The following is a 25000-nucleotide window of genomic DNA, read 5'->3' as shown; positions in this document are numbered from 1 at the left end:
GTTAAAAAAAAAAAAAGGGGATCATGTATATACCTCCTGGTCGTTGAGATTATAACACCTCGTTGTAAACAATGTTCCTTGTTTTTTCTTGTAGAGCATATACAAAAAGGTTTCTTTTGGTTCCTACTCTTGAGCAGCCAACATACAGTTGCCCATGCGAGAAGCAGGGCTCTTCCAAGAGAAGACCAGCTGCAGAGAGGGTTTGACCCTGAGATTTGTTAATGGACATGGCAAAGCTGACACGAAGGGGGAATTGCAGTCTTCTGAATGTAATTGGAATTTCTGCTCCTGATGGAGTAAGAGGAATTCTTGGAATAAAGACGTCATCACCTTTTCCACATCCAGAAAGAATGATCGCCTCGATAACGTGTGACATCATTTTCTTTATCACCAGTCGTGTTCCATTGCAAAGTCTTGGTGGTTCCAGATTGCAGAGTAGCATTACAGGAGTTCCAACTTTAAGTGCTAATATGTGTGGAGGTAGTCCAGGAGGCTCCAGTGAATTGAGAAATTCAGGAGGATAGTTCACAACTTCATTAATATCTGGAATTGTATCAACAGACTTGTAAGTGTGTATAGTGCCGGGAAGAGAATGCATTAGCTGTTGATTAATTTTGTTAACAGCAACGTTTTTTTTAGCTAATATTGCTCTTTCACACAGCCAATTATGATTTTGTTAGTTTTGTGTGAAGTTGGGAAAGACTTTGTTTTTGAGGTCATCTACAGAATTAACAACGGAGGAAAATGACCACACTTCCATTTGTCCTGCAGCATCGAGAGGCATCTTGCCTTCACCAAGTGTCAAAATGTCCTGTGCAAACTTTCTGGACATTTTGTTGCCGTGTAGCTGAGCTCTCATGTTAGTGGTGAGACTGAGGATTGTAACATGATGCCACAGGGTAGAGGACTTTAGGCATGCTTGGACTTCATCTGCTCTAGTGCCTTTCGGAATGACAGGAAGAGTTTGCCTGAAATCACCTGACAACAGAAGCGTTACACCTCCCATTGGAGCCTGACAGTCTTGGATGTCTTTCAGGGCTCTATCTAATGCTTCCAAACCTCCCTTGTGAGCCATAGTGCACTCATCCCAGACAATTAGATGACACATTTTAAGTATTTGTCCCTGATCTGAGCTTTTGTTGATGTTGCATGAAGGCATTTCGGATGCTGCTAAATTGAGAAGGAGTTTAAAAGTTGAGTGTGCTGTCCTGCCACCGGGTAACAAAGTAGCTGCAATGCCAGAGGAGGCTACAGCTACTGCAATGTCCTGATGCTGCCTAACTTCTGCAAGGAGAAGCTTTGTAATAAATGTTTTTTTCTGTCCCTCCAGGAGCATCGAGGAAGAAGATTCGTTCCTCGCATTGGCGTACACTGTTAAGAATAGTTCTGTAGGCCTGCAGCTGGTCCGGAAGTAGTTTAGGCTCATTTTCAACAATGTACTTTGAAAGCGCTTGAGTGTCGTAGGTTGTTTCACGAATGACAGCAGTGGGAAGGCTATTTGACCCTGACCTGAATGCTTATGGCAGGTCATACGTCAACAATTCATTTCCACCCAGTTTAGCAATTCTGTCTTCAATGTCAATGAGTGTTTTGTTATAGATTTCATTGCTGATACCCTCCATGTCAGGACAGAGCAGTTGAGCTTGGCGCTGAAAGTCTTCAGCCAGGTTGTCTCTATATTTGAGCCATAGAGTGGCCGGATCACACAGTTCGCATGCCTGTAGTAATGCTGCAAATAGTGCCCTGAGACTTTTAGGTGATTGTGATAAAGCAGCCTCTCCTAAAGTTGCATCCCATTGTGCACTATCTTCTAACAGACCTTGTCGATAGCAGGCTTCTCTGTATGTTGTGCAGACATGTCCATGAACGGGTTTTAGGGCCTAGAAAGACGTTGGCCCTCTGACCTCATGCAGTAGTAGACGAAGGTAGAAGCATTCTTGTTGAGTGGGATGCACTGTGTATACTCACCCAAGGCAAGTGTGAAACTTAATGCCAGGGTATCCATGAACATTTTGACCTGCTTTCCGTGGGGCACATATTTTTCCATTCCAAGTGTAGTACGATGGAATCTGTGGATACAGCAAGGTTTGAGTGAATGGATCCACTTGACAAAGCTTGAAGAATGCAGTGAGTGTGCTATCCCTTGGTTCCTCTGCCAACAGAGAAGCATTAGCATCGGTGAAGTACACTCTTTGACCATTTTCCAGGTGCACTGCAAGCTGTTGAATGGTGGGGTGTCGTTGGTGAATTGGAAAGCCAAAGATGCGCCAGAAAGCCTCATTGCTACTTATGTACCGTCCCACATGATAATGCGTCACCTCATCCTGGCAGTATTCTTGTTGAAGTCCAAACATTGCAGCGTCAGAACCCTTGTTTACATATTTACAAACGTACTTGATGGATTTAACGGAGTTGCAAAACTCAACGTTGATGTGGGCATTGAAAGTCTTTGACAGGAGTGGGCAGTATGGAACAATCCATCTATTATCAATATCATGCTGTCCGATAGTTGCTGTGAAACTTCCGTCTTCTGGTTTTCTGCATCTGTATGATGGATACCCATCAGCTCCTGTCTGAGTTTCTTGTAGGAACCTCCTTGGAAATCTTTTTGAACATATGCTGTCCTTCAAGCATGGTGAGTTTATGTTGAATCCATGCCCACATTGACCATGTACCATGTTTGCTTTAACTATTTCGTATAGTTCTTTGTCTAAAGCTGGATCAGGAAGCTCTGCAGAGATTATGTTGTCGATGTCATTGGAATTGATCTTCACTGAGAGCCAAAGCAGGATATGAGCATGTGGAAGGCCCCTTTTTTGCCACTCGATTGTGTACATGTCACATTGTATGGGCCCAAAGACTTGCCCTTTTTGTATGAGCTCCATGAGAGAGATTAACTTCAGATGGAAAACTCAGGCGTTGAGATTCCAGTTCGAATGTAAAGCAGGTTTGAAAGTGTTCCCAACAGTTATTAGTTGTAGTGGTAGAGTGTTTATGCCGAATATGCACGTATGCATGTATATATATGTATGTATGCCTGTATATATGTACAAAATCCACTGAGAAGGCTTTTGTTGGTCTGAGGCTTCAACAGAAGACACATGCCAAGTCACCACACAGTGGGACTGAACCCAGGACCATGTGTTTGGAACGTAGTTTGTTACCACACAGCCACACCTGCCCTTATGTATGTGTGTGTGTGTATGGGTAGATATATTATGCATGTATATATGTGTATATATATGTGTACATATTACATGTACATCTATATATATATATATACATCTACACATAAAATACAAAGTTATATCTTGATATTGCTAGTGATAACAATACTCAAAATATATAACAGACTGGAATTGTAGGCCCGTCTCTTGCAATTTCGATCAATTGGATCTTGTCCTCCCTCTTGTATAGAAGTGTATGGCTGCAGTGAAATTCATTTTTGGACTTTCTTCTATCGAAGGCATTTTAACAAAAATGCTTCCGTAAAGATGGTGAAAATATTGTCAATTTCCCCAAACAGGGACACAATTCAATTTTTAAACAATAACCAAAGCCCCTTCTCTGAAAGGGGGAGGGTTACAGTTTACAATTATTTAACAAATGCAACACAACAACGTTTCCCTGACGAGGAACCAACAAACGTGATTACAATAGTCAAACAGTAATAATATTAACAACAAACCTTTTTAATTTATCCCCATTTATGTGAAACCACTTGTTCAAGTCATTGATGCAATTTTATATGAATTGCTAATACACACACACACACATAATAAGGGTGAAAAATTGAATATTTATTTGATTAATATGAATTGAAAACCAGTGGTGTAGCATATAAGACCATAGCAGATCTTCTAGCAAAATGGATGACCACTTGTTAATGGTTCATCCCTGTTATATAATACTTTCACTTTAATAGTTTCAGTATTAAAGTGAAAGTGTCTGCATTACAAAAGAGAGATGTTTTTGTTTCACTTTTAACACGTAATACTGAAATAGTGGAGAAGATATGATATTGCTGTGGAGTCGCCCTAGAGAAAAAGTTAAGATTTTATTTGCCGATGACACTCCCCAGACCTTAAGTAAGGCATGTGTAAAATTTGAATGAAATTGGTTGTGTAGTTCTCAAGTTTTAGGGAAACACACAGACAGACAGACACACATTCTCAGTTTTATATATATAGAGATATACGACAGGCTTCTTTCAGTTTGCGTCTACCAAATCCACTCACAAGGCTTTGGTCGGCCCGAGGCTATAGTAGAAGGCACTTACCCAAGGTGCCACGCAGATGGGTTGGAGAGTTTTGAGTGATGATGATGGTGATATGGGGAATGGAAAGTAGATGGATCCTGTACTAGGAAGCTGCTTAAAGGAAAGATGGGGAGAAGGTGAGAATAGGTGTTGGGGCATCCTGATTGGAAGCTCTGCACAAAGAACAGAAGGCATCAAATTCCGCCGAGGTGGACTTTGCCTTTCATCCTTTTAAGGGTTGATAAATTAAGTATCAGTTACACACTGGGGTCAATGTAATCGATTTAATCCCTTTGTCTGTCCTTGTTTGTCCCCTCTACGTTCAGCCCCTTGTGGGCAATAAGGAGATAAGAATCCACTGTCCTCGGTGACACTAAAGCATAGTACTGTGAGTGTTGGGAAGAGGAAGGAGTGAATGAGAGATGGATGTGGGTGGAGGAAGGCGATACATGGCAAACATGACAAGGAGCAGTAAAGACAGGGAGCGGAGAATGCAAATGTGTTTCCAACAGAGGAGAATGATGCTGTCATCGATAGACATAATGGCAACGCAATAATTTCTGTGTGTGTGTGTGTGTGTGATTGGAAATGGGAGAAAGCGAGTGAGAGCCGAGCACTCTGTAATCGGAGCAGTGATGGGAAGATGTGCAAGAGAGATAAAGGTATAGATGGAAGGGTCATGGGTGGCTGTGGTATGGGTAATAAAGGGATTGAGTGATTGTGATGTGTGGATGGAGGGATAAAAGACAGGAAGGTGATTGATTTGGATATTAGAAGGGCGAGAGAGGCCATCGAGATGTGAATGATGTGGACCAGACATCAGGCAGACATGCTAGAAATACGGAATGGAATGTTATGCGTGTGTGTGTGTGTGTGTATGTGTGTGTGTATGTGTGTATGAATAGGTATTTATATACATGTGTGCGTGTGGTGATCCTCATTTAACGTCTGCTTTCCATGCTGGCATGGGTTGGACGGTTTGACACGGAGGTGGCAAACCCGAGAGCTCCCCAGCCTCCAACTGTCTGTTTTGGCTTGGTTTCTGCAGCTGGATGCCCTTCCTAATCCCAGCCACTTAAGTGTGTGCCAGGTGCCTTTTGTGTGCCACTGGCATGCGTGTGCTAACACATGCCAGTGGCACAAGTGCTTTTTAGGTGACACTGGCACCTGAAAGGAGAAGCCGGTATATATGGAAGACAGATATTATCTCTAAGTTGGTTGGATTCATAACCTCTAACTGTCTTGGAATTATATATATATGTATATATTATATGTGTGTGTGTGAGAATATACATAATCTTAGTGTTTGCTTTGCTACACCTGAGTGGAAGGTGGGGAGTGTGGGTTAGTGCAGGCCTACGTTAGCTCCTTTGTGAAATGTAAGAGATTAAGATCTGTCTTCACTTCTTCACCCCAAGTCTTTCTTGGTCTCTGTCTTTCAGAGATTCCATAAGCACAGGGCTCCTCTTTATATACACTCACTCAGTCATCTAAATAAAAGTCCTCTCTGTTGCCCACAACGTTTAATTCCTCTTCCGTTCAGGTTTCCTTTCAACTCTTTTGTGCTCAAACCACCTGGAATAAACTCCAGGAATTTGAGGGGAAACAAACTGATGCCCATGCTTAGCATATAGTCTGGACACGTCTCCCTTGGATCATTACTTGTTCCAACCCACAGCTCACTTCCTGTGCTCTTTGATGCTGCATCAATCAAGAAAAGGTAGAAGCTTCAATGAAGGAGTTCTTCACCTCAAAGGATGAGAACTGCTATCATCATGGGGGTCAAAGAACTGGCAGAAAGGTGGCTTCAGTGCATCGGTGCAGCATGATGGCCTCCACGTTGAATGCTCAGCTGCTTTTCTTGTAATTTGACGAATGAAGCCAGTAAGTCACCAAAATATTACAAACCTTTTGACTCAACACAAAACATTCTTGCTTTGTTTCTTTCTAGCCATCACAGATCTGCTTTCAAGGCCCCTGCCCCTCTACCATGTAACATTGCCCTCCATACACATACATCATAGAATTTGCACTTCACTCTTAGGAAGAAGCTCTTTGTTACCAGCAGAGGTTATAAATAACTGCCCTAGCTTTCTTCAACAAGCCCTTACTCTAACTACTTTCCTCTCTACATAACAGAAACTAATCAGCTACTTCTAGAGAACCACCTGGGCAATGGATAGTCTGTGTCACAAGTGCTCTTACTACTTACTACTAAAGTCCTGCGACCTGTGTAGTTTACCTTCTCTGTTACCCTGCATGTGATCCCACTACACCTCTTGTACATTCACAGTTCACACTAGGCACATCATCACCAATTAGCATCCATATTCCATGCAGCATATAGTCCATGCAGGTCTGGACTACATGCTGGGTGTGGAATCACTTCAATTCCCCCAAGGTCCCGGAGTTTACTCCTGGTTGTCTGAGCACAAAAGAGTTGAAAGGAAAACTGAACATAAGAGGAATTAAAGGGTTGTGGCCAACAGATATGACTGTGTTTGGATGGCCAAGTGATGTTTATATAAAGATGTGTCCTGCACTTGAGGTAAAAATGGTCTGACAGGATCTGACAGATCACAGGGCTGTATTGAGCTCCAAAATCTGTTTTCCTGTGCTTTCTATTGCTGGATGCCCTTCCTAATGCCAATCACTACACAGAATATACTGGATGGCTTTTACATGGCACCAGCACTGGTGAAGTCACTAAATAGCTCACAAGACAATATCCCTTGAGGATGGATGGACAGTGAAAAGCTTGCTTTTGTAAGCCTGGTACTTATTCTATCAGTCTCTTCTGCTGAACTGTTAAGTTACCAGGACATAAACACACCAACATCAGTTGTCAAGCGACCCCGGGGGGGGGGGACAAACACAGACACAGACACACATAAAACATACATACATACATACATACATATATATATATATATATATATATATATATATATATATATATATATATATATATATACACATATACATACACACACACACACATACATATGACAGGCTTCTTTCAGTTTCTGTCTACCAAATCCACTCACAAGGCGTTGGTAAGCCTGAAGCTACAGTAGAAGACTTGCCCAAGGTGCCACGTAGTGGGACTGAACCCAGAACCACAAGGTTGGGAAGTGAGCTTCTTACCACACAGCCACACATGTACCTTACAGTCATGTCTACCATTAATGTAACTTACAGGTAGAAACAGCATGGCTGTGTGTGTGGGTGTGTTTTTTTTTCTTCTTTTAAATTCCAGTTACAATTCACCTGTGGTGGGTCTCTCTCCACTGTTTCCTTCTTCGTTCCAATCTCAAGGTGTGGGTTGACCCAGGGTTAGAGAAAATGCAGAATTGAACCCAGGGGTCTTGTGGTCGTGAAACAACTTTTCTTAACCACTCAGCTGTAACTGTGCCTATTGAAGGTGAAGTGAGAAATATATAGACACGTTCCTCTGTGTGTATATGAATATTCATCATAATGTATATATAATATACGTGTGTGTGTATGAATTTTAGGTTTGTATATAAATATGTCTCTCTTTCTCTCATATATATATATATATATATACACACACACACACATTCATACATAGATATATACGCATTTATACACACACACACACACACACACACTCACACACGTTCTTTTGGGATTTATTTACAAGTTAATCAAATATGTTATCTCCACAAGTGAAGAAATGGTTTCCATGAAGTCACACGAAAGATAATAAAATTCCTGGCTTCTTTTTCTTCTTCTTCCTTAAATTCCTCCTCCCCTCGCTCGTCCCCCCCCCCGTCATGCTCTCACCTCCCACCCCCAACGTTTCCACTTGTTTCAACAGTCGCTAAACACACCCTCCGCATCTCCAGCACTCCGTACCACCCTAACCCCTTATCTCCTTGCACTCTCTCTTCCTCCTCCTCCACCTCCTCTTCGCCACCGTCCGTCTCTTCCAGATACCCTACCTACCTTACCAACCAAGTACATTGTGGGGTGGGTTTTCATGATGAGCCTTGGCGGTAGGTGTCGAAACGTGGGGCGGTGAAGAGGGAGAAAATAAAACCCCAAAAGCCCTCCACCTCTTAGACAGACACAGGTGCGTCTTTTTTGCAACAACAGTTTGTTTTAGGCATATCCTTCCTTCCTTCTGCTGCTGTAGTTTGGCGGTTCCAGCGGTTCCAAGCCTTTCATTTCTCTATTTTCATTCCCCCACCTCACTCACCCCGTTTTTTCCCCCTTCTTTTGAGCGACCTAGTTCTTGTAATTATATTTCTGGGAGCCCAGCCTATGGTGTTAGTTTGAACCTGTTTTCAACAAGTTCGTGCAAGGTCGCCTATAGATAATACAATATAATATAAATATATATTTAAACGTAAAACATTTGACTGCATATTCAACAGCTAAACTTTACATGTATGTATATTCACTCCAGCAGATAATAGCGTGTAACTCATTTTGTTCCAGCTTAAACGAACGAGTTGCTCGCACAAAAACCACGCGCAGCCTTATATATATATATATGTATATATATTCCATCATTATTGTATAGATATGTTTGTATATTTAAAGATTTTGCTATTTTCTCTCTAAACGTTGTTGAGATTAAGAGACCGTTTTCTGTTGGTGTTCCCTCCATTACTGGGGGGTGAAGGGTGGAAGGGGAAACCTGACAGTTCGCGCTTGGCTTTCTCCTTCTACCCTTCCCTGCAATTTTCATATCCTTCTAGCTACCCCCCCCCCCGCCTCAAGCGTCGCGCTCTCTCTCTCTCTCTCTCTCTCTGCTATAGCTTTTCCCTTTTCTTCTCGTGTATACCTTTTCTTTCCTCCCTCTCTACGTTTCTCCTTCTCAGACGTTTTCTCTATCTCTCTCTCTCTCTCTGTCTTTTATCCTTGTTTTTCTCTCTATATAATTAACTCCTTTTTCTTTTCTCGTTCTCTCTTCCCCTTTTGCCAAGTTTTTTTTTCCTTCTCGCTAACTTTTTCCTCGTCTTCATTATAATCTTTCTTTCTCTCTCTCTTTCACACACACACACACACACACACACACACACACACACACACACACACACACACACACACACACACACACACACACTCTCTCTTTCACACACACACACACACACACACTCTCTCTCTTTCACACACACACACACACACTCTCTCTCTCTTTCACACACACACACACACTCTCTCTCTTTCACACACACACACTCTCTCTCTTTCACACACACACACACTCTCTCTCTCTCGTTGGATCCATCTCCACCCCTTTCCTCTTGCATTCTCCAGTTGTTTCTCCCTCTCTAAATCTTCCCCCCCTCTCTCTCTCTGCCTCTGTCTACCTCAACTTTCACTCTTTCTCCCTTTCACATCAACTTCACCTTCTTCCCTCCCCTCCAATCCCACCCTCTCTCAGTTCTCCAATTACTCATTCCTCTCCAAATGGAGACATACAAGATATTAGTTTTCACTCAGCTCCCTTCCCCCCCTCCCCCGCCAATACATCTATCCCTCCCCCCCTCCAACTCCTTTATAGTTCTCACACACTTCAACATTCACACACACACACACACACACGTTTATTACCGCAACCTCCACCACCACCACCACCACCGCCGCCTTTCCAGACTTGCCACACTCACCCGCCTGCACTCCATGCAAACAATTGTCTCAGAGGGGGAGAGGAATGAAGAAAGAAAGAAAGAAAGAAGATATACATTAGTCACACTTGTTTGTTTATATTTACGTTATGTCTCGCCGAGAGAAAGTGTGTGTGTGTGTGTCTTACATGCAAGAGAGACTAACTTCGATGCTTCTTTTTATCCACCTAAAAAACGCATTTTTAACTACACACACGCGTTATTAATGAGCAGAAGTTATGGAGCGACTGTTGACAGGAGCAAACGAACGGAACTCTCGGCCCTTGAGTCACTCTGTAACTTCTACCGTTTATCAATAATAATATAATAATAATAATAATAATAAGCAAGAGGCGTAGGAGTGGTTGTGTGGTAAGTAGCTTGCTTACCAAATCACATAGTTCCGGTTTCACTGCGTGGCACCTTGGGCAAGTGTCTTCTGCTATAGCCTCGGGCCAACCAAAGCCTTGTGAGTGGATTTGGTAGACAGAAACTTTCTACTATAGACACAAGGCCCGAAATCTGGAGGGAGAGGACCAGTCGATTAGATTGACCTCAGTATGCAACTGGTACTTACTTTGTCGACCATGAAAGGATGAAAGACAAAGTTGACCTCAGCAGAATTTGAACTCAGAACATAGCAGTTGATGAAATGCTGCTAAGCATTATGCCTGGTGTGCTAACGATTCTGCCAGCTTGCAGCTTTGATAATAATAATAATCTTTTCTACTCTAGGCACAAGGCCTAAAATTTTGGGGGAGTGGAGTGGGGAGCAGTCAATTAGATCGACCCCAAGTATGAAACTGGTGCTTATTGACCTCGAAGGGCTGAAAGGCAAAGTCAACCTTGGCGGAATTTGAACTCAGAACGTAAGGACGGACAAAATGCAGCAAAACATTTTGCTTGGTATGCTAACGATTCTGCCAGCTCGACACCTTAATAATAATAATAATAATAATAATAATATTAATAATAATAATGTAAAGCCACTTGTCATTGGTGCGCTGGGTACCATAAGCAAGAATTTCATTGTGACAAACTTTTGTTATGCACAATACTTTAAGAAAAGGTACTTGGTACCGAAGGTCACGAGAAGTGACTTGCTATTTGAGCAGAATGACTTGACATAACTCTTAAGACCAAGACAAATAATAATGACAATGATATCCATATATATAGCAGCATATACATATATAGTCAAGTATCAGCTTTGTGTGTGTATATATATATATATATGTGTGTATGTATACATACATACTTATATGTCCATACCAGCATAATAAACCTGACAGGGAATTGGGACAGAGAAGAGAAACTGTGTACAGTGGAGGAAATAATCTGCCCATTGGATATTAACGTAAGGTTAAAGATCAGTGAAAAAGTAAGTTCCTACGCTGAACCCAAATTACAAGTTCAGGTTTATACCTGTAATTATTGGGGTACTGGGGGTATGTAACACGTTGCCTAAGTACCAATCTTGAGAATTGGGCTTCTCAAAAGCAGAAAGGAGAAAGCTGATTCGAAGACTATGGATTTAAACCATCACTGGAACTGTGATCATTTGTAAAGCTTTTCAGAAGTTTATCATTTAAGTGTATGTATGTACATATCTAGACATGCAATTATATGTATGAGAATACATACATATCTGCACTTGTACTGACTCCAGATACTGTGTACACACACACACACATCACATGTGAAAAAGTATCCTGTTGATGTTGTTGAAATTCCAATGAAGGACCCTTGGATCTGGGTCAGAAACTGGCTCCTTCTCTATTGGCAAGAAATCTTGACATAAAACTGAATAATTACACACATGCACACACATATACATATATAATAGTGTAGGAAATATACATGGAGAGAAAACCACCATGTGGATTTCTTACTTGCTAGAAAGGCTCTTTCTTGCATGAAAGAAATCCACATGGTGGGTTTCTCTCCGTCTATATTTCATACACTATTATATTTAAAAATATTTGGCTTCTGATTCTTATTACACATGCTAACCACTAGTATAAATTATTTGATAATTTTTACCCTTGTATTTATAAAATTACATATACATACATACATATCTACATGCACGCACGCGTGCGCGATGTTCGGGCTAAATTTGGCAGTTTTCATAAGCAGAAAAGGAAGCATAATGCCCCATCCAAGAATAAAATTTTTTTTAAAAAACATCAAAAGATATCAATTGAACAGCAGTTTAGTCAAGGTAACTGCCCTCAGCTTCCACCATGGTTATGGAACCTGGCACATGCACGCCTCACTGTATCCCCAGGAAGATCTTTGAACAACCCTTTGATCTTTGTCACCAGATCAGCCCTGGCCTTACAGGTAGAACAATTGGTGTCTTTTCCAACCATGCCCCACACTTAGTAATGCATTGTTTAACATCCGTTTTCCATGCTGGCATGGTTTGGACGGTTTGACTGAGGTCTGGAGAGCCAGTGGCTGCACCAGATTCCAATCTGATCTGGCAAGGTTTCTACAGCTGGATGCCCTTCTTAATGCCAATCACTCTGAGAGTGTAGTGGGTGCTTTTTACGTGCCACCAGCACAGGAGCCAGTCAGTCAGGCCTGGCACCGACCACATTTGGATAGTGCTCTTTACATGCCACCAGCAGGAGAGCCAATCAGGGGACACTGGCATTGACCACGTTTGGAGGGTGCTTTTTACATACCACCGGCACAGGAGCCAGTCAGGTGGCCCTGGCATCAATCACGTTCAGATAGTGCTTTTTATGTGCCACTGGCATGGGAGCCTACACACACACATACACACATGATGTTGCAGTTAAATCAAATTCCTATGCCAGACTTCTCTGCCGCAGCTGCTCTGTTAATCCCAGATTATCGAGTGAAAGAGAAGAATCGATCGTTTGATGTAGGACAGGGATCAGGAGAGAGAGAGCTGGATGAATGGATAAATAGATAGATTGACAGATCGATATGTGAGCAGAGATTAGAGATATTGGAGAACTGATATGCACAGAACAGATGCATGTATGTGTGTGGCTGTGTGGTAAGTAGCTTGCTTATCAACCACGTGGTTCCGGGTTCAGTCCCACTATGTGGGCACCTTGGGCAAGTGTCTTCTACTATAGCCTTGGGGGCTGATCAAAGCCTTGTGAGTGGAATTGGTAGACAGAAACTGAAAGAAGTCTGTCTATATATATATATATATATGATTCGCAAGCTTCTGCACGCATTTGCTATACATGTTGATTCGCTAGCTTCTGCGCACATTTTTTTTCTCTCCTTGTTTTTCTCCGTGTTTCTTTTCTGTGTATCTTTCTGTTGAAGAGCGTAGGCTCGAAACGTAAAAGACTTGTTTTATTTATATTCCTGAGCGCCATACTAATACAATTGTTTGTTTGTATTCCACCTGCCTTCGTCTTTTGTTTATTTTCATAAAGCTTCCCATTATATATATATATATATATATATATATATATATATCCATATATACATATGTGTACATATCTACATGCATATATGGGTACAGGACATCAAAAAAGCATTGAACACAATGAGAAACATAAACACAAAAACATAGAAACGGACTTTTTTTCAAACAACAAAAAAAACAAACAGAGAAACGAGACATACAATATGAAGAATATTCCCCTTCTTCAGTTGTCCCTGTTTCATCTACTCCACGTTTCGAAGGCACTATATATATATATATATAGTGTGTCTGTGTTTGTCCTGTCACCCCCATCACTTGACAACTGATGTTGGTGTCTTTACATCCCCATAACTTAGCGGTTCAGCAAGAGAGACCGATAGAATAACTACCAGGCTTACAAAGAATGTCCCGGGGTCGATTTGTTCAACTAAAGGCAGCGCTCCAGCATGGTCGCAATCAAATGACTGAAACAAAAGAAATATACAGACACATAGGTTTGGTGATGCCAACTGAAAACCAGAACTCAAAACCTGTGTGTATATATATACATACATTTATACACACATACATGCATCTGTTCTGTGCATTTCAGTTCTCCAATATCTCTAATCTCTGCTCACATATCGATCTGTCAATCTATCTATTTATCCATTCATCCAGCTCTCTCCTGATCCCTGTCCTACATCAATCAATTCTTGTCTCTCATTTGATAATCTGGGATTAACAACACAGCGACTGCGGTGGGGGGAGTTTGGCATTGAAGCTTGATTTAACTGCAACATCGTGTATGTGTGTGTGTATATATATATATACACACACCCAAGGTGGTACTGGAAAGTTCCTGGCTTTGGGTAAAAGAAAATACAGGAGAATCAGTTAATTATGATTTTATTCCATATATTCCGCTCTGTTTCATGCACTTATTTGTAGTGGTCCTTCAGTTTTTCTAAGCCCTGTAAAAGAACTTGGGTCTCCAGCCAGGCCTTTCACAATACTCTTAAAGCCAGGAACTTTTCAGTACTACCTTGTGTCTGTGTGTATGTGTATAAATATATAATCATCATTGGTCGGCAGAAATGACATTGACTGAAGTGCTGAGAGTTTTGTGCACTCATGATGAGTGCCATTGCATGAAACTTGCTGTCCTTGAGTCACTCTGTAATTTCTGCCAATTACTCCAAGGAGACTAGTGTTGGTCTGCATTGGTAAAATCTGTATTTTTTTTTTTTTAGTAAAATCAATTAAAAGTGTACAGGGAATTTGCTGTGAGGTGTGAAAAAATCCAATGATTCAGACATTGTCTTTCTTCAAGCAAACTGAAAGAGAGAGAAATAAATATAACAGAGTTTTACATCTCCTAAGTTAAAGACAGAAAAAAACTTAGAGAATGAGTGCAGGAGTGGCTGTGTGGTAAGTAGCTTGCTTACCAACCACATGGTTCCGGGTTCAGTCCCACTGCATGGCACCATGGGTAAGTGTCTTCTACTATAGCCCCGGGCCGACCAAAGCCTTGTGAGTGGATTTGCTAGACAGAAACTGAAAGAAGCCCGTCATGTATATGTCTGTGTTTGTCCCCCAACATCATGTGACAACATATGCTGGTATGTTTATGTCCCTGTAGCTTAGCAGTTCAGCAAAAGAGACCGATAGAATAAGTCCTGGGGTCGATTTGTTCGACTAAAGGCGGTGCTCCAGCATGGCCACAGTCACATGGTTCCGGGTTCAGTCCCACTGTGTGGCATCTTGGGCAAGTGTCTTCCACTATAGCCTCTGAAACTGAAAAGAAGCCCGTCGTATATATGTATATATATATATATATATATGTGTGTGTGTGTGTGTCTGTATTTGTCCCCCCAACATTGCTTGACAACCGATGCTGGTGTGTTTACGTCCCCATAATTTAGCAGTTCGGCAAAAGAGACTGATAGAATAAGTACCAGGCTTACAAAGAATAAGTCTTGGGGTCGATTTGCTTTACTAAAGGTGGTGCTCCAGCATGGCCGCAATCAAATGATTGAAACGAGTAAAAGAGAGTGTGTATATATATGTGTATATATATGTATATATATATATGTATATATATATATGTATATATATATATATATTATATATATATATATATATATATATATATATATATGGGTAGATTGATAGCCTGTTGTTGCTTAGCCCTGCATAAGCCCTGTTTGAGCATAGACCTGTGATCAAGGTGTTCCGGTCATGAACATTTCATGTTTGGGATTATAATATCCAATGTGTCCCATGTCCTGTTTTTAAGGTGGCATTGTGTGATTTGGTTGCTTTTTCTAGCAGATTGAGAGTTCTTGTTGTGGCTCTAGGATCAGCTGGATGGTTCGATAATTACATGATTGGATGGATGGATGGATAGATAGACAGATAGATACAGACAGGCAGGCAGACAGATAGACAGATTGAGAGATATAGACAGACAGATAGACAGACAGATAGATTGAGAGATATAGACAGATAGACAGACAGATTGAGAGATAGATATAGACAGACAGACAGATTGAGATATAGAGAGATAGACAGACAGACAGATTGAGAGATATAGACAGATAGATAGACAGATTGAGAGATATAGACAGATAGATTGAGAGAGAGATAGACAGACAGACAGATAGATTGAGAGATAGATATAGACAAATTGATAGAGGGAAGTGATTATTAATGGGTTGGTGAAGCGTATAGAGTTAGGTTTGGCGTCGTTGAAAGTGTGGGTTCGTATCTCGTCACTTTCGACGACCTACTGTGTGGTTAGGGGTCGGCTGCAGTGCCTACTGTCGGTCGCAGCATCATAGCAGGTAAGAAGAACAAGATATGAGTATCGTAATGAGTATCGTAAAAGGTTGTGATGAAGTAAGCAAAGCCTTTTCTCCCAGCCCCCACCCCCCGCCTCCCACCACCATGATCGGTTTTGCGTCTACAACAGATCGATTACCGTCACTTCCGCTTGTTGGTCAGGTAGCAGCAGCACTAGTGGCGACGGCGGTGATTGTAGTGATGATGGTGGTGGTGGTGGTAGGGGTGGGTGGGTGGAAAGTGCAGCAGCAGCAGCAGCAAGCCCCGCAGCCGTATCACCATAGCGACCAGAGACCATCACAGCACTGATATATGTAAGAGTGCATGAATGATTTGGATGTGTGTGTGTGTGTGTGTGTTTATTGGAGATGTAACAGTTGATGAGTCACTCATTGGCTGTTGGCAAACAAACACTTGCTGAGTCGATGGAGCGAGTGAGGGAGTGAGTGAGGTGTGCACGAGTGGGATGGGGTGGCGGTGGTGGTGGTGGCGGTGGTGGCGGTGGTGGTGGTGGTTGTGATGGATGGCTGCTGTGAGAGGTGACGAATAATGGTGGTAGGAGTTTGGGGAGTCCTGGAGGTGATGTTACTACTCCTAGTTATTTAGATCCAGGTCAGCATCGTTCGGACTGACCTATGAGCGAAGGCCTTCCAGCCGTGACCACCCCCGTTTAAAAAAAAAAAAATTTCCAACGCATTTTTTGCCAGCTGAGTGGACTGGAGCAATGTGAAAATAAAGTGTCTTGCTCAACGACACAATGCCTAGCCAGGAATTGAACTCATGACCTTACGATCATGAGTCAAATACCTTAACCACTGAACCATGCGCCTTCATGTACACATACACGCACACACACAAACTAGCATTCTGTCGGTTCCGGTTCACTCAATCAATGGAACAGCTTGCTTGTGAAGTTAACAAGCAACTGGTTGAGTACTCCACAGACATATGTTACCCTTTCACATACTTCTGAGGGAGATTCAGTGTGACAAGGCTGGTCCCTTGAAATACAGGTACTATTCATTTTTGCCAGCTGAGTGGACTGGAGCAATGTGAAATAGAGTGTCTTGTTCAAGGACACAGGGCACCACTGGGAATTGAACTCACAACCTTAAAATCATGAGCCAAATGCTCTAACCACTAAGCTATACTCTTTCTCTCTCTTTTACTCTTTTACTTGTTTCAGTCATTTGACTGTGGCCATGCTGGAGCACCGCCTTTAGTCGAGCAACTCGACCCCGGGACTTATTCTTTTTGTAAGCCCAGTACTTATTCTATCGGTCTCTTTTTGCCAAACCGCTAAGTGACAGGGACGTAAACACACCAACATCGGTTGTCAAGCAATGCTAGGGGGACAAACACAGACACACAAACACACACATACATATATATATATATACATATATACGACAGGCTTCTTTCAGTTTCCGTCTACCAAATCCACTCACAAGGCATTGGTCGGCCCGGGGCTATAGCAGAAGACACTTGCCCAAGATGCCACGCAGTGGGACTGAACCCAGAACCATGTGGTTGGTTAGCAAGCTACTTACCACGCAACCACCACATATAAACTTCCTTGTAAACTTCCTTGTAAGTTACCGTAAACTTTTACTGTAAACTATTTTTGGTTTCAGGTGATGTGAATGGAATTGAAATGCAGATAATCCCGCAGACACAGTTTATTCCCCTTCCTGAGGCCCTTTGCCTCATCATTATGGACCTGAACAACAACCGTATCGTGGCCACCCTCGATACAGTGCAAGAGAAACTGGAGCAGTGTTACAAAGAGATGGAGATTCCCAGTGAAGAACTGATCTATGCGACTCTTGCAAACTTGATTCAAGAAGGGAAAGTTTTCCATACAGGTAGGTGGTAACACCTGCATTGCTTTTTGTTTTTGTTTTTATTTCTTTCAGTAATATTGCCATTTCGTTTTTTGGATTTGTTCTGTGAGATTCTTCATCATTTAATATCGATCTGTCATGTTTGCATGGCTTGGACAATCCAACAGGATATATTTAGGGAACGAACTGTCAGAATTGGCAGCACACCAGGCGGAATGCCTACCAGCAGTTCTTCCAGCTTTATGTTCTGAGTTCAAATTCCGCTGAGGCTGACTTTGTCTTTCATCCTTTCGGGATCGACACTGACTACTCCACATTATATAAGGGTTGCCAGGAGTTGCTCTGGGAAAGGGATAAAGATGGTGATGACAGGGTGTCAGAGCGTGGTTCAAAATGTGTGTTGAAACAGTTCTATCTTGGGAGAGTCTCACACACACACACACACACACACACACACGAACACCTCCCAAAGTATACATACAGTAATGAAAGTTTAAAGACAATGAGACAGAGCTGGAGTAACGAGGGGAAGGCATGTTATTGATGAGGCCAGAAATAGTGACGAAAAAGGGCTCCAGCAAACCAGCTGATTGATTTATTGATTGACTGAATGATTAATCAAGTAGTTGATTGGCTAAATGTTTAATGAGCTGACTCATAACCGCGAAAAGAAGTGGAATATAACCATTGTGTGTGTGTGTGTGTGTTCTTTATTGGCTAAACGCTCCTCTCCACCTTTGAGATACAACAGTGTTGTTGTTGTTATTTACAAATCCTTATTATTAGCAGGAACATTACCCTTTGGATTGTTTCAGCTAGCCATTATCATAAGGGGATATATTATCTGTGTTTGGATGAATAAATAATTAGATAAGGGGCCTCACAGTCCCTTCAGCATTGCTCTTCGCACTGTAGTTTGCAAGACGGAGAAATGCCGTGTGTGTGTGTGTGTGTTATATATATTCTTTTATTCTTTTATTTTTTTCAATAATTTTGACTGCAGCCATGCTGGAGCACCGCCTTTAGTCAAACAAATCGACCCCAGCACTTATTCTTTGAAAGCCTAGTAACTTATTCTATCGGTGTCTTTTGCTGAACCACTAGGTTTTGGGGATGTAAACACACCAACATTGGTTGTCAGGCGATGGTGTGTTTATGTCCCCTTAACTTAGTGGTTCAGCAAAAGGCACCGATAGAATAAGTGCTAGGCTTAGAAAGAATAAGTCCTGGGATCGACTTGTTTGACTAAAGGCATAAGTACATAGGTTGAGTATTAATTTATGTTTTTTTTTTTCAAATTTATTCTAAACAAAAAAACTTCAACAAATCAATCAATAACATGCTCTTCATTGTTGTTTATGACTTCCTGCCATCCTTCAATAAGGTTTTTGATGCTTTAGCGACAGAAATCTCCCTGTCTTGACTCAAAGAATTCGTTCAACCAAGCCCTCGATTTCCACATCATTGTTGAACGATACACCACGCAAAGCATTCGAAAGCGGTCGAAAGAGATGAAAACCTGGTGGCACCAAGTCTGGACAGTATGGGGGATGAGGCAGCACTTCCCATTTCGAGTTCTTGAATCGTGGCTTTGGTCATATTGGTGATGTTAGGATGAGCATTGTTGTATTGCAGAAGAACGCCATTTCACGTATGCGGTCTTTTTTGCTGGATTGCTTGATTGAGTCGGTGCGGTTGTTGAATGTAGAGCTCCACATTGAGTTTTTGGGTTGTGCTCAAGCAGTCCGTAATGAATTATGCCTTCCTAGTTCCACGTTCCACCATACACACAACATGGTCTTTCGGGGATGAAGGTCTTGTTTTGCTTGCAGAGTTGCTAGTTTGTCAGGACTGAGCAATTCTTTTTGCTGCTTCATATTGGCATAATGACACCATTTTCCTATTTCTTTACTACCAACAAGGGGCTAAACGCAGAGGAGACAAACAAGGATAGACACATGGATTAAGTCGATTATATCGACCCCAGTGCATAACTGGTACTTAATTTATCGACCCTCGAAAGGATGAAAGGCAAAGTCGACCTCGGCGGAATTTGAACTCAGAACGTAATGGCAGACGAAATACCGCTAAGCATTTCGCTCGGCGTGCTAACGTTTCTGCCAGCTCGCCGCCATTTTCCATTGTCAGTAGCAATGTGGTAAAGGACACTCCATTTGTGACCATGTGTTGAATGATGTCAAGTGAGCAAACTGGTGGCGATTGTGGAGCATTGATTTTTGTTGTTTTCGCTCAGTGTGTGGCACCCAAGTTCTGTGTTTCTGAACCTTGCCCATTGAGTGAAGGTGGTGAACCACAGTTTTTTTTTTTATCACAGTCCATCTGCTTTGCCAATACCCTGGTTGCTTGACATGGATTTTCGTGAAGTCGATTCAGATGTTCTTCATCAAACTCAACTTGTTGACGGGTGTGTGATCCATCCTTGAGGTCAAAATTCCCATCCATTTATGAAGCACAAAAACCAACAATGGGTGATACTTAGAGGCATTGCTCCTCCATACCCAGCACAAATCTCAGGAGCAGCTTTGGTGGCCTTAACACCTCGATTAAATGCAAAAAACAAATGGAGTTGAAAATGTTCAGTTTTATCCACTTGACATTCCATTTTAATGATCTGAAAATACACAAAAATCAATAAAATTAAAAAATCAAAACCCTATCTTATAGAGCAAAAAATTCTCTTTCTAATAACATAAAGCATTTTATTTCTGAATGCATTTCTGAATTTGAAAAGAAAAACCCCTCATGAATTATTCTTCAATCCAAAATATATATCTATGTATTATTAATCCTTTTCATCTGATCTCTCTGATCTGTTTTGTACAGGAAATTGAGTGATTACTTAATACTGCACTTGTCAAAGTAGTTGGGGGTCGATAAAATAAATAGCAGTTGAGCACTGGGGTTGATGTAATTGATTTTTCCCCCCTCCCTTCATAATTGCGCTGGCTTTGTGCCAAAATTAGAAGTATATCATCATCATCATCATCATCATCATTATTAATAGGGTAGTGGATTAGATAATAATGCTGCTCCTGGCTCTTTGCATTCTGAGTTCAAATCATATCAAGGTCAACTCTCACCTTTTTGTCCTTTCAAGATCAATAAAATAAAGTACAAGTACGCATAGGTGCAGGAGTGGCTGTGTGGTAAGTAGCTTGCTTACCAGCCACATGCTTCCGGGTTCAGTCCCACTGCGTGGCATCTTGGGCAAGTGTCTTCTGCTATAGCTCCGGGCCGACCAATGCCTTGTGAGTGGATTTGTTGACGGAAACTGAAAGAAGCCTGTCGTATATATGTATATATATATATGTATGTGTGTGTATGTGTTTGTGTGTCTGTGTTTGTCCCCCCAACGTTGCTTGACAACCGATGCTGGTGTGTTTACGTCCCCGTCACTTAGCGGTTCGGCAAAAGAGACCGATAGAATAAGTACTGGGCTTACAAAGAATAAGTCCCGGGGTCGATTTGCTTGATTAAAGGCGGTGCTCCAGCATGGCCGCAGTCAAATGACTGAAACAAGTAAACGAGTAAACGAGTATAGAGAGACAGACTGACAGACCGACAGATACTTAGATATATCACTGTATTGATCAGACTCTTAGATGGCCACAATGCTCTTCCTGATAGAGTTATAGCTTTTGAATGATGCTGACCCACTGGCGAGGTGGGCAGGCCAGGATTCTGCACGAACGGGATGCCAGTTTGTTGCAGGGTTACCCATTTATAATCGAATGGAATGGGCCAACATGAAATGAAGTGTTTTGCTCTGGAACAAAATGCAATGCTGGTCTGGGAATCAAAACGGTAATCTTGTGATTGTAAGTGCAACATTGCAACCACTAGGCTCTATGCCTTCATCTCTCCATTCCGTCAGACACATACATATGAATGTATACAGAGTGGCCCAAAAGTAGTACCAGTGAAACACTGGGGTTGATGTAATCAACTGGTCCCTACCTCCAAAATTTCAGGCCTTGTGCCTATAATAGAAAGGATTATTATTGTTTAGGTGGTGAGCTGTCAGACTCATTGGCACTTTGGGTAAAATGCTTAGCGACATATTGTCTGTCTTTACATTCTGAGTTCAAATTCTGCTGAGGTTGACTTTGCCTTTCATCCTTTCGGGCAGGGTCGATGAAATAAGTACCAGTTGAATTCTGGGGGGTTGATGTAATCAACTCACCCCCACCCCCATGTTGCTGGCTTTGTGCCAAAATTTGAAACCAATATTGTGAGAGACAATTAGTCTGGCTCCCTGATTGATCTCATCAATAATGATTTGAACCAACGAGGGAGCCTCTAGGTGGTTCTCTGGTATACTAGAAATAGCAGCTGCCAAGACACATCCTACTCATATTACTGCTTTAAAAAGGAAAGAAAGGCACATTGGATAATGTACTCCGAGATGGATGGTTTGAATGATATCATCTGGTCCCTCCACCTCTCCTTTCTTTCTTTCCCTCCTCCCCATTGAGATTGGTATGATTGGAATATCTTTGATCATAGTCCTGCTGGATTGGGTGGGGCAGTGGGGGGAGTGCCACAATCAATAGTGGCTACCACCACAATGACTGCTGCTACTACTGCTGCTAGCATGACTGCAACTACTGCAACAACAACAATGGCAACTACTACTACTACTACTACTACTACCACTACCACCACCACCACCACAACTACTACATCACTGCTGCTACCACCACCACCATTACTACTACTACCATCACCAATTACTACTACTACTACTACCACCATCACCATACTACTACCATTTCCACCACCATTACTACTACTATACTACTACTACTACTACTAATACTACTACCACCACTACCACCACCACTACCACCACCACTACTACATCACTGCTGCTACCACCACCACCACCATTACTACTACCACCATCACCAATTACTGCTATTACTACTACCACTACCACCACTACCACTGCTGCTACTACTACAACCCAGAGCTAAGTGTGGTGCTTAGAAATGGTAAAGAGTTATTTCCTGCAAGCCTGATCTTAAAAGAATCGCAGAGGCACTCAATGTCACAGCCGGCCCAAGGGTGGGGGAGTTTGTGAAATTTTTCATTTTCCGAAATATACTTTCTTTCCTTGTTCCTTAAACCGCTTCTCTTTTGATCCTTTGAATTTCAAGACACAGTTCTCAGTCGCAGACAAAGACCATTCTTTAATAAAGGAATTTGTTTTTCCTTTTCTTTTTTTTGTGCCTTGTTTCCACGAAACAAAGAATTCTACATCACACACACACACTCCATAAACCCCTCCCCTACATACACTTCCTTACTACATACGTCACACCGGTACCCCCCCCTCCCCATACACACACACCACATAACTTACCACTTTATACCACATCACTGTTACCATCACAACTATTCTCAACCTGTTCCCCCCCTCCCTGTCCCCTGCTGTTCCCCAACCTTTCTTAATTACCATTCTTCTTTTCCAGACTCTTTGATTTTTTCTGCAGCAGTTGCAGTAAAACGCTTTGGTGTGTCTCTCCATCGGCAAACGTGTGGGTGAGGGTGCGCTCTGGGGTTGTAGAGTTTGGACACCGTCAAGTGTGTCTCTGTGTGTGACTAGGAATATGTAGACTTGTTTAGTATATGCAACTGCATTGCAAGCATCTGCACGTAGGTGCATGCTTGCAGGCATGTGCTTGTTTGCATGTTGCACGAGAGTGTCTCACCCTTTGCTTGTTTCACTCAGTGGACTGCGGCCATGCTGGAGCACCGTCTTGAAGGACTTCGGTCAACGAATCGACCCCAGAGAAAGGCGGTGAGCTGGCACAATTGTTAGCATGCCAGGCGAAATGCTTAGCGGTATTTCGTCTGCTGTTACATTCCGAGTTCAAATTCCGCCAAGGTCGACTTTGCCTTTCATCCTTTCGGGGTCAATTAAATAAGTACTAGTTACGCACTGGGGTCAATATAATCGACTTAATCTGTTTGTCTGTCCTTGTTTGTCCTCTCTGTGTTTAGCCCCTTGTGGGTAGTAAAGAAATAGGTATTTCATCTGCTGTTACGTTCTGAGTTCAAATTCCGCTGAGGTCGACTTTGACTTTCATCCTTTCGGGGTCAATAAATTAAGTACCAGTTATGCATTGGGGTCGATGTAATCAACTTAATACCTTCGTCTGTCCTTGTTTGTCCCTCTATGTGTAGCCCCTTGTGGGCAATAAGGAAATAAAGAAATAAGAAATAGGAATCGACCCCAGTTCTTATATTTTTAAGCCTTGTTCTTATTCTATTGGTCTCTTTTGCCAAACTGCTAAGTTATGGGGATGTAAACACACCAACACCAATTGTTAAACAGTAGGCAACACATACACACAGACGATGGGCTTCTTTCAGGTTCCATCTAGCAAATCCACTCACAAGGCTTTGGTCGGCCCAAGGCTATATAGTAGAAGACACTTGCCATGCAGTGAGATTGAACAGGGAGCCATGTGGCCAAGAAGGAAACCGCACAGCCATGTCTGTACCTGTATGTGTATTATAGATGTTAAACACAGCATTATTTTAATTTAATGCTGTTTTAAGTGCTTAAGCTATTTTATTTGAAGCCTGACCAGTTTCTGCAAAAATCAGCAGAAGTTTTGTTGCCAATTTCTGTATCGGAATGTAAAAATTCCGACTTAGCTCAGGTGGGCTCAGCAGGTATTCATCCCTGAGGAGCTTAAATAAAGCCAAAACACTGGTGTCTGACAATCTACTGATGCCATTTTGAGTGAGGTCTGTATTTTTAGCACACAATAACTTCAGAAATTTCTCAAGGCAAAATAGTTACAGCTAGTAAATATTATGTACGTGGTCTTTTATGCTCACACATTTACATGTGTGTGTGTGTGTGTGTATTTAACTGAAGCACAGTGACTCAAGGTCTAAGAGTTTTGTGCTAAATATTAATAAAAATACATGTATACTCATATTTTGAGTTCTATTTTCCTGTTTGCATCAACATCTG

The 25000-nt window shown here is 41.9% G+C and overlaps 1 protein-coding gene across 2 annotated transcripts in view; it reads left to right on the top strand.

Moving 5' to 3' along the window:
- Nucleotides 1–25000, top strand: part of LOC115224440 — a 44058-nt gene that overhangs the window by 6619 nt on the left and 12439 nt on the right. For both annotated transcript variants that reach the window (XM_036513156.1, XM_029795343.2), the window contains exon 2: nucleotides 17779–18009. In XM_036513156.1, coding sequence (XP_036369049.1) covers nucleotides 17779–18009 — 231 coding nt within the window. The remainder of the gene's footprint in view (nucleotides 1–17778; nucleotides 18010–25000) is intronic.

The sequence above is a fragment of the Octopus sinensis genome, linkage group LG25, assembly GCF_006345805.1.
Source record: "Octopus sinensis linkage group LG25, ASM634580v1, whole genome shotgun sequence".
NCBI lineage: Eukaryota > Metazoa > Mollusca > Cephalopoda > Octopoda > Octopodidae > Octopus > Octopus sinensis.
The sequence above is the reverse complement of the archived record's forward strand: the minus strand, read 5'-3'. Positions and strand labels throughout refer to the sequence as shown.